At 39.8% G+C, this 10,163-nt stretch overlaps 2 protein-coding genes across 2 annotated transcripts in view; both read right to left on the minus strand.

The window, feature by feature from the left end:
- LOC140951832 (laminin subunit alpha-like) overlaps positions 1–10,163 on the minus strand; it is an 86,688-nt gene that overhangs the window by 6,239 nt on the left and 70,286 nt on the right. The window lies entirely within an intron of this gene.
- LOC140951834 (uncharacterized) lies at positions 215–7,314 on the minus strand. Its single transcript, XM_073401186.1, has 5 exons — positions 7,115–7,314; positions 4,923–5,215; positions 3,623–3,794; positions 1,696–2,197; positions 215–353 (listed from the first exon to the last, which is right to left on the minus strand). The coding sequence occupies exons 1-5, from the start codon at positions 7,173–7,175 to the stop codon at positions 332–334; spliced, it is 1,050 nt and encodes a 349-aa protein (XP_073257287.1). The 5' UTR covers positions 7,176–7,314; the 3' UTR covers positions 215–331.

Consider the following 10,163-nt stretch of genomic DNA (forward strand, 5'->3'; position numbering starts at 1 on the left):
TAGCAAATGAACACGTACAATCGAATTTAATGCATTTAAATGCAATTTAAACGAGTTAAACTAAGAACATCCTCAGCGCCAGAGGTTCGCGGTCTTTTGGCATGCGCATGCCCAGTAGCTCGTTACCTTGATCATACGAGTAATCAGTTGCGTAAAGAGTTACCTTCGTGCTGTTTGTCTATGCCACGACGTTCTTTCAGCCATTTTCTTCGATCGTTCATTTTTTTGGAGTATTAGTTGAAGCTCTCCAAACAGACGATCTATTAAGCGGAGAGCCCTTCTTACAGACGCCTCGATATCCCGGTTTGAGCCCTCAGTTGGAATTTTTCCTCTACCTCAAGTCCACAAATAAACTAAGTAAAATGAGACGGAAAACACGTTTGTTTTGAGGCTAGAGAACTACATTGGTATTAGCTGTGCGGTGGCGGGAACAGCCTGGAATAAATGTTGACTAACATAATCAAATAATTCGTTGGCTTCTGCCGTTCCTTAGAACACAATCGGAAAATGTTGGCGAGTTATGCGGTCTTACGTTGTACAATTATAATCGTCGATTATAATTGTACAACGTAAGACCGCATAACTCGCCAACATTTTCCGATTGTGTTCTAAGGAACGGCAGAAGCCAACGAATTATTTGATTATGTTAGTCAACATTTATTCCAGGCTGTTCCCGCCACCGCACAGCTAATACCAATGTAGTTCTCTAGCCTCAAAACAAACGACGTACGCTTATGATTAGCCTGTTCCAAGCGTTCAGATAGTGGAGAGCGGTGCGGAGTAAAGAAAGCGATGAAAAGTAGAGGGGGACTCCTCCTCCCTCGCTTTTATTTTTTCGCGCTCCTTTTTACTTCGCACCGCTCCCCACTATCTGAACGCCTGGAACAGGCTAGCTTATGATCAGTTAAACCTCAACATCAAGTTTTAACGAAAAACGTCTTATAATTTCCTGGCCCGCATGTAGAAGTTTTTAATCTAGGCAGGCCAGGTCGAAATATATGAAAGGAATTGCGAACTATTTTAAATTTTGATAATTCTTCAGTACGTAAGGCTCGAGCTTGGTTTTCCTTCCTCAGTTTACTCATCGTAGTTACATTCGTTTTTCCCTCGAATATTGTTAGCCTATCGACATTCCCGTCACACATTTCTTATCAACTTTGAATATAGTAACGGCCACACAGTTTGTAAGGATCCCCTGTGATAATTCTTGTCAAAGCAGGACAAGCTTAATGTCAGTTTACCTACAGTTGGTAGTTATATATGATGGAAAGTGAAACTCTCTTCAAGTACTTGTCATGAAAATTAGCAGGGTCGCAGTCCTTTTTATGGAAGAACCACCCAATGATTCTCAAAGGAAAAGCCTTAATGTTATAGGGACATGCGTACTAGTGCACAGTACAATTAGAAATCAATAGAGGTACTTTAAACATGTGAAATTAAACATGTGATAGAGTCTTGAGTTTGCGAGGGAAAACCGGAAATTGAAATCGGAAAATCGAATTTTTCGTCCGAAAAACTTTCTGAAAAAAATCGGTTCTCGATTTAGCCTGTTTGTTAATTCTAATCAGCTACATAGTGTAGTCAAATCAACTGCTATTTCTTTAATCGAAACATCAGAACTTTTGACGCTCAATTTTCAATCGGGAGGTTTGAGCAAAAGTAAACATCACTGGTCTCGAACTAGATACAACTTACTTGGACGAAATCAACTTGAAGAGCGTCGAGGGTCTTCTGATCCTGTAGAGCGCATGACTATTAAGGTCGAGGCCAAATCCTAAAACGTCTTCGAGCTCAGCTGGATCGTCTGGCATGGGGCATGTCGGCAATAGGGTGATCATAGGTTCGGAGGTTGTTGTTGGGACAGGAGTGGTAGTAGGCTCCGAAGTAGTTGTGGGGGGAGGGGTGGTAGTAGGCTCCCTGGTAGTTGTGGGGGGAGGGGTGGTAGTAGGCTCCGGAGTAGTTGTGGGGGGTGGGGTACTAGTAGTCTCCGAGGTAGTCGTAGGCGGTGGAGTAGTAGTAGCCTCCGACGTAGTCTTAAGGGGTGGGGTGGTGATGGGTTCAGAGGTAGTTGTGGGGGCAGATGTAGTCACAGGCTCAGATGTTGTTGTCGGGGGAAGCGTAGTGGATTCCTCAGTTGTGCTAGGTGGTTTGGTAGTCTCGGAAGGAGTACTTGGTGCTGGACTTGTTGTGGAGGAACCTGAAAAAAAAAACATTCTAGTCCTGTCTCAGCCACTAACGGTAAGCAAAACTAGAGATGCGTTCATGAGCAACGCATCTCAAACTGGAGGTAATCATCATCAGTGGCTTTGCCCAAAAGTTTCGGGCAAAACGTTTCTTTAAGAAAAGAGACACCTGTCGGGTGACGTTAAATAATTTCTTTGCTTAAGAGTAATCTTCGTCATCTCCATACATCAGTTCAAAAGGTATTTTTCCACGGTGTTCTTCCCATTCGCCATGCCCGCGGTCTTCTGATCCAACGCAGTTCATTCTACCACCTGAGTGCATTACCCAGCCTTCTCCGGAGCCGGAATACCCTGCGTAGATTTCTGGAAAGGAAACCAAATATGATCTGCTTCAATATCGCCACGACTAACTCTTATCTTTGGCAACTTAAGTTCAAAGCTTTTGAATTAAGGACACCATTAAAGTTAGAATGCAGTCAATTGCCATGATATTGACTTTTTAAAGGTTAGGAATTAACCATACATTGCCACGATTCACCAAATTACCTCCTGACATCCATTGAAAAGAGGGTTTTTTGACTTTGATTATAAAGTTATAATAGATTTTGATTAAGCTTTGCTTAGTACTGATCTATCACAAAGTTTTGAGAATACTGTGATGAAATAAAGTTGATTAAGTAATTAAAAGATAGATCGATCGATTGATTGATTGATTGATTGAAATATTTTTTTTTCTTCAAAGGCCCCTGAAACTGTTTTGAAGCAAAAAAGGTGATTATTTTTTCTACTGATCTTGAGCCGGATATTTTAGTTATTCTGAAGTGTACCCCGGTCTGCTCCAGGCCTCCTCTTTTCTCGCTATCGTTTCTATTGCTTGTACACTTCATAGGCCGTGTTCACACTACAGTATACCGGATAGATTGTCATGCCGACACGATAAGCTATCAAGTATCTGAGTATAAACACTTATCAGATGCGCGGTGACTTTTGAATTCAGAGATGGACGCAGCGAGCGGCTTCGTTCCGTACAGAAATCGCACAGAAAAGTCCATTTGTGTGAACAGTAGCCCAGCTATCCGGAATAGTCTGAACATAGCCTTAGTGTTGTAAGCACTTACCGTTTTCCGGACATTTTCTTTTCCTGCATAGTTTTATATCCACTCCTTCGTTTTTATCGCACTCTCGGTCACCATTCTGAGGTTTGGGCGAGTCACATTTTCGCGTACGTGACTTCATTCCAATTCCACAAGTCCTGTTGCAATCTGTCCAGTCACTCCACCTACCCCATCCTCCGTCCACTATGCATTAATTGCAATTTAACGTAAACTGAAAGGATCTTCTCTCCATTTATTTTTGACATATCTGTGTGATGCTAGGTTTTATTTCGACATACATGTACACTAATTAAATATTCCTACAGAAAAGCGTCTAGCTCCCACCTGGTGCAGAGCATCCTTTCAATCCAAGTCTGAGACATGCAACATTCTTTAATCTAGTCTGTTTGTAAACTGAAAAGGTTTTTTTCGGGTATATTCGAATAATAGTTGTCACAATTGGCGGGTCCAAAGGGTTGATCTTTAATCTCTGTCTTGATTGGTTTCCATCAAAATCCTGCACATAAATAATTATCATTACTATTAATATCATTATTAATTTTGTTTTGTTTATTTCTTTAAAAACCAAAGCCTTAGCTGAAGTATATGTTGTAGTTAATTTTTTATCCCAGGTAATTTTTATTTTTCTTTTGTTTAAATTTCATTAGCATACATTAACATACCCAAAAACAAAAGAAAAATAAAAATTACCTGAGATAAAAAATTAACTAAAGGAACTTTGAGATTTTGCGCGAAATCTAAAGCCGAGACCTTTTGCAATAGTTGACCACGTGATCAACTCTCTGAAAACACGTTAATAATTCTTTCTACAAAGAAGTTTTAAATTTAGAGTTGCTATGCTTTGGAAATGCTCTGTAATAAAGCAAAGCTCGCTATGTCAATCTCTTCATTTGTAAATGTTATTAGATTATAGCCGGGTCTTGCCAAGCTGCGTATGGTAATAGTAGTTAACTTTTTATATGACTTTCTGTAATAGCAGTAGTAGTAGTAGTAGCAGTAGTAAAAAAAAATAGTATTAGTTTAGTAATTTAATATACGGTTTCTAAATGTGGCAACACGCCCTTCATAGAAGCCAGCCAAGTGATGTTGGGGCTAGCGTGTTTCTCCTGTAAAATGAATTTGTTAAATAAAGTATTACCTTCCTACCTAGAGCATCAGTATAAAAATTTGGTAACCTACAAATTTAAAGCCGTACCAATGGGATCTCGAAAGTAGCGATTGCCCCGCAATACGTAAAGCAAAGATTTTACGACAGTTGGAAAAGTTAGCCAACACACTTTTCCAAAGAGAATTGTCCTCAGTGTTGGTATTGCAAATAGGCTTATTTTCTTCATATCTGTAAAGACTGAAAAAAAAAATGCAAAGCAAAAATAACTAAGATTCAGATTCCAGTTTTTTATCATAGCTTTTCACTCTACACAAATTTTATACAGTACAACAACCAAAAATGGAGGAGAAAACACTTATTTTCAAAGAGCGTTTTACATGACGTCACACATGCCATGTTAGTGTGGCGAACCAACATGCGCAAGTTGAACTCTTTTCTTGTTATGGCTTTCTTCTTTACCATTGAACTGGTAAAGCCGCTGGTCACGTGAATTAAAAACCTCTCATGTTATCATACCTGAGTCCCATCTTTTTTAACATAAGTATTCCATTTTCCTTCCTTGTAATATTTGACGCGAAATTGTGTAACCCATCTCGCTAAGTTTCGGCTACCCTGGGTGACGATTTCTGTTATTTTCTTATCTTCGTTTAATTCTATTTGTAGAAATGGTGACAAGTCATTCGAAGCCGAGCACCAGGCGTTCTTTCCATCCTCTCTTGCAAAGGAAGCAATTGTGTTTTTATTCAAGCTTGAGGACGCAGTAATCTTTTTATCTGGGACTTTATTTCCAAGGTCTGAAACACAAGCACCTTTAAAAGTAAAAATAATAATTAATACATGGGTCGCACTTGGCAAAGTTTTGGAAAAATTTGTTTACCTTGCGGTAGAAATCTGTCATCAGGAGACATTGCCAAGTGCGACCCCAAGTTTTCCGGTTGGAAAAAAACTTTGCGAAACAGAAAAACATCAAAGATGCCGAAGTGCTTGGGTGGGGCAGGCAGATTTTGGAAAACTCGAGCTAAACAATAGGAATCACGGCGGTAAGTGTCAGCACTTGTCAGCGAAACGTGACCAATTTGAAACACGATCAATTTGAATCAATCGTTGAAATTTTCTGACCTTCGCGTTTTCGTTGTGGACGGACGAGGCTACCACTAATTTTCGCCATTTTAACGTTTTTGCGAAAACTTTCTACGGGCGAGTAATTCATAAGCTTGTAATCCTTCGCTATTTCAACGTTTTTACGGGAACTCTCTACAGGCGAGCCAATTATAGTCTACCCAGGCACCGTCACAGGTTTGTTATTCTGCGAGCTAAATAGAGTCTTTGCAGCCAAGCACTTTATTTTCTTTATTTCTCCCATCCTCCTGAAACTGGGAAAGGAGGAAAACGATCCTACGCCAAATGATCGGACTGCAATGTTCTCTGGTATCTGGCCTACTTTAGTTCTCAATGTGTCAAAACAACGACAATTAACTCCCACTAGTAAATACTAGTGCGACCCTTCTCGATTTGACCAAAAGTTTTCTTTTCCGGTTGCGGTTTCGAATGTTTGTGGTTTTTTAGCCGGCAAAGATGAAAACTTTTCCCAAGTGCGACCTATGCCTAAGTCGGTAAGGGTCTGGAGACTTCAGTGAAACGATTTTTATGAGAGTTCTGAAGCCATATTTACCAACACTTTAACTTTGTCGTCATTACGTCGTCAAGTGTTCATCAAACAAAAAGATATGTTTCATGATAAGTTTTTATTAGCTTTTTAAATATGGACATTAGCTCATGTAAAAGGCCTTTGCGGTGAATATCAAGTCTTCTTCGTATGGTTGTGCAATCCATTTGTTTATATATTTGCTTATTTATTTATTCCTGTTATTTTCAACTGTTATTGACGTAGATACTGAGAGTTGAACACTTTTTTGGACAGCAACATAACCGAGGAAGTAGATTCTATCTAGGCTGAACAAATCATTATTAATGATTAATTGAATATTTGAAAATAAAAAATTTATCGCTGTTCCCTCTTGTGTTCCCTTTTTTTCAAAAGTAAAAGGAATGGATGCAGCTGGTCCAGATGACAAAGGATAACCCGCTAAATTGCGTGAGGGGCCCTAAAGGATTTACATTTAAACATTTTTAGACAAAACTGGAATGTTTGTTATGTAACATCTGTTTTTATGGTGGCAAACAATGGTTCATTTAGCATCACATGTGGCAGCAGCGTAACGACCAGGTGATGAGGTCAGACCGAGGAAAACTGAATCAGGACTTGGTTTCAATAGGAATTTTTTTCTTAGAACTTCCTGTTTTTATTTATTACACATATTAAGCTGGTAGGAGGTAGAACTAGCAAATGCAGATTTTTTTGTCTCTTTCAAATAAACTGTTTTTCCGTTGTTCTGTATCTTAAACACGGTGATCACAGCCAGAAATCTTAGAGTCTGACCTTTACGAGTCATGGCAGTCCAGTACCTCGAGACAACATTCGTTTTTGTGCAGCCCCTATGGATAACCGAAGACCACTAACACGAAGAACAGAGTTAGCTTCGAAATCAGCAGTTTATAGAATTAATTTAGAATCACGCTGATCTTAACTGTCAAAATTTGACCAGAAACTTTCAACAACCACAAGTAGATCAAGAACTATAGCACTGACCAATAACAGCAACTTAATATTACAATGTATACTATGGTGGCTTTAAAACGAAACTCACCATCAACGCTACCGCTGACACATAAAATCCCAAGAAGCCAAGAGAAAAAAAGGCCCTTCATAAGGAAGCCTGTTTTGTGCGAACAATGTAACGTTACTCTGTAGACTGTATTGACAAAGAGAAACTGTCTTCGTAACTGAGTTTCTTAAGCAAAACGTTGTGAGACGCGACAGGATGTGTTTGAAAGTGTCTAACGTTTGCTGACGGTGATAAAGTCTATTTATAACTATTGGGTAATGCGTCGAAAAAAAATCCGTTAAGTACAGTGTCACGTCTTTAAAAACTCGAATTCACCAGTGTTATTTTCTTTAAAAATAAGCAGCGGTATATTTTATCACGTGCCAAAAAAAGGCCTACAGTATATAAACTGATAGCTTGTTCTCTACCAGGCTGTTAAAATAAAAAAAAAGGGTCCCTTAGTTGAGATGCAAACTAATCCTCTGAGAGGGATTATATTCGTGGTACCGACATGGACTTCCTACAAACGTAAACCAAACAGCCACTCCACAGAGTCTACTGTGCCAGTTTACTTAGCTGTGACGATATTAACAGACAGTAAAAAGGTGAATGTTCTAGAAATCTTTATCGAAAGACAACGGACAAAATGCACGCCATCTTGTTTTCACGTTATAGTCATTGCTTTTGTATACATGGAGTACAAACAAATTTCATCTACCAAATCAAATCAATCACGCATGCAATACCCTGTTGACAGACTCACACGAAATTATATACCCTGTTTAGGATAGAGAGGACAAAAAAAATACCTGTCCAGCGGCACAATCCAGTATAGACCATATTTGGCAGTTTACCCCCGGGGGTCTTTCAGCTCGTTTTTCCTTCTATCGCGACTTCGTGGTTCAAACAAGTTGACATGTGAACAAGTCTTAAGTGAGAGCAGAGCCGAAACTCCATATGCCTAGCCACGTTGTCATTGTCGTTTCTTTCTTTAATTAGAGATATTTTTCCTTGTTGGCATGGGCCCTTCCAGCACTCAAATCTCGCTAAGTCAAAGCTTTCTCGATCCCTGAACCTGCCAAAGATTCGACAGACTTAACATATCAGTTGACTGAAAATATTTTATCGCAGGGTCGGATCAAGTGTGTTGCATTGTATACAACACAAGATCAAGATCATGCGGAATTTCCATTAATGAACCTCAAATCTCCTTATTATCCCCTTACATTCCTATAAACTCGCTCAGGATAAGGTTACCAAGAAAAGATTACTTTTAGATTTTTCAATGTGTGAGGTGAAAGGAAGGCAAGCTCAGTAAAAGTAGAAAGAAAAAATAAAACAGCAAACAGCGGGAACAGCATCTGTTAGTGGGCACAGTTAGAGTGATAATATACGACAATCCGTCGTACATGGAGCTCTTCTACGAGTGATAAAGTAACATGGAAACAATTTCCTGCAAAATTTGAAGCGGCCATCGGACCAACAATCGTCAAAGAGGGAATATAAGGTGGTCAATATACTGAACTGGCAAGGAATTTGATCAGTGAAAGTAAAATGTTTTTGTAGGTAATCTTTCAAACAGGTCAAGAGCTGCTTGCTGGGTCTCCTGCCTTGCAAAAAACCCTAAAGGAGATAACGCAGTTGTAGACGCAGCGCTAGCAGTTGCGTAAAGAAAGCTTTTTACGAGATATGAACCCTGATATCTCTGACACGAGAGCTAAACAAATTGAGGGGATAGAGCTAACGAGCCAACTACCGGTATTATCATTGAGTTGATTCGAAGACGAATAACGGATAAGGTTTATACCAAGAGAGGATAAAGGGGACAGAGAAGGCATCCCCCCCACACACCCTATTCCATAGGTAATTCGTCTCGAGTTATTTTTAGAATCGGGATAAAGTAACCTCGCGCGCTGCGTGGATGTTTCGTGGAGGTTTCGCATGACTAAACGCCGTACAAAACATGTCGGGCGAAAGGCAATGAAAGCGTAAAGAGATCGAGAGCATTCCTGAATATTGAAGCGAAATGAGTCGGCACTCACAAAGGAAAAGGGAATCGCTGGACTCTTTGACAACCCGTGAAATCAGTTTAACTCGAAGTTGTCGTAACCTCAGTGCCTTAATAAAATGAGAAATTTCGCCGGTCTATTGAAACCGATCGTTTGTACAATAAAACAAGTAGGACGCCAAGTGTTATTGTTGTTGAAAAATAAAACACTAATAAAAGAATAAATATCAAACCCGAAATTGCTCTCTTCAAACTGTAAATTCTAAATGATCCCGAGAGAATATTCCTTGTGTTAAGGATTTCCTTACTGTACTGTTAGCTCTATACAAGAGAGGAAGGGCGATTCTTTTTTAATTTCCGTTTCGCTGACACAGCTTTAGCAGACATCTCTCTGTAGTCGTTTTCGTCGACAAAACGAATAGCAATATCGCTCTCCGCGTCTTCCGCCATTTTGTTCTGCGTCAATTCGTGAAGGACACGTGCCTCTGAGCGTGGGGCATCCACGCGGAACACATTCGCGCTATGTGATTGGCTGTTGTCTAATCCCCCTTGAGATCTGTGGTGTTAAAAATAACTCGAGACGAATTACCTATGGAATAGGGTGTGTATGGGGGATGCCTTCTCTGTCAGATTTCAGATTTCCGTTTTATTTCTTGGGTCAGGGGATAAATCAAACGGGGGGGGGGGGCGTCCGGATCCCCTGGCTCCTCCCCCTGGATCCGCCACTGCACCACCAGGACTTTTAGCGTGTTTAAAAAAATTTTTGGTATACAAGTTGTTTGTATCTCGATTGTGAGTTGCACTTGAATTGGTACGTCATTAAAGGCAGTTTAGGATATAAATAATCCGCAAGCCATAATGAATTTCAGGATTCACACCTCAGAAATGTTTGCTCTGGAGTTCCTCACCCAGAAAAACGAAGGCTAATACCAGATCATCCGATGATTAATTTCCTGCCTAGTTCGTTACGATCTAATTGATATTTTTATATCCTTTAATTTGGCAAAGAGGTATTTCGCTAATGACATTGGCGGAAATAATTACAAAGTAATCTATGGAAAGCACCTTCCTTTTATATTCTAG

This window comes from Porites lutea, chromosome 11, assembly GCF_958299795.1.
Source record: "Porites lutea chromosome 11, jaPorLute2.1, whole genome shotgun sequence".
In the NCBI taxonomy this organism is placed as follows: Eukaryota; Metazoa; Cnidaria; class Anthozoa; order Scleractinia; family Poritidae; genus Porites; species Porites lutea.

Excerpts from the sequence above, each read along its gene's own strand:
- LOC140951834 (XM_073401186.1), bottom strand. The coding sequence starts at position 7,175 with ATGAAGGGCCTTTTTTTCTCTTGGCTTCTTGGGATTTTATGTGTCAGC. Across the intron at positions 5,216-7,114 it reads TGTCAGCGGTAGCGTTGATG|GTGCTTGTGTTTCAGACCTT; the intron begins GTGAGTTTCGTT and ends TTACTTTTAAAG. Across the intron at positions 2,198-3,622 it reads GAAAGGATGCTCTGCACCAG|GTTCCTCCACAACAAGTCCA; the intron begins GTGGGAGCTAGA and ends TTTTTTTTTCAG.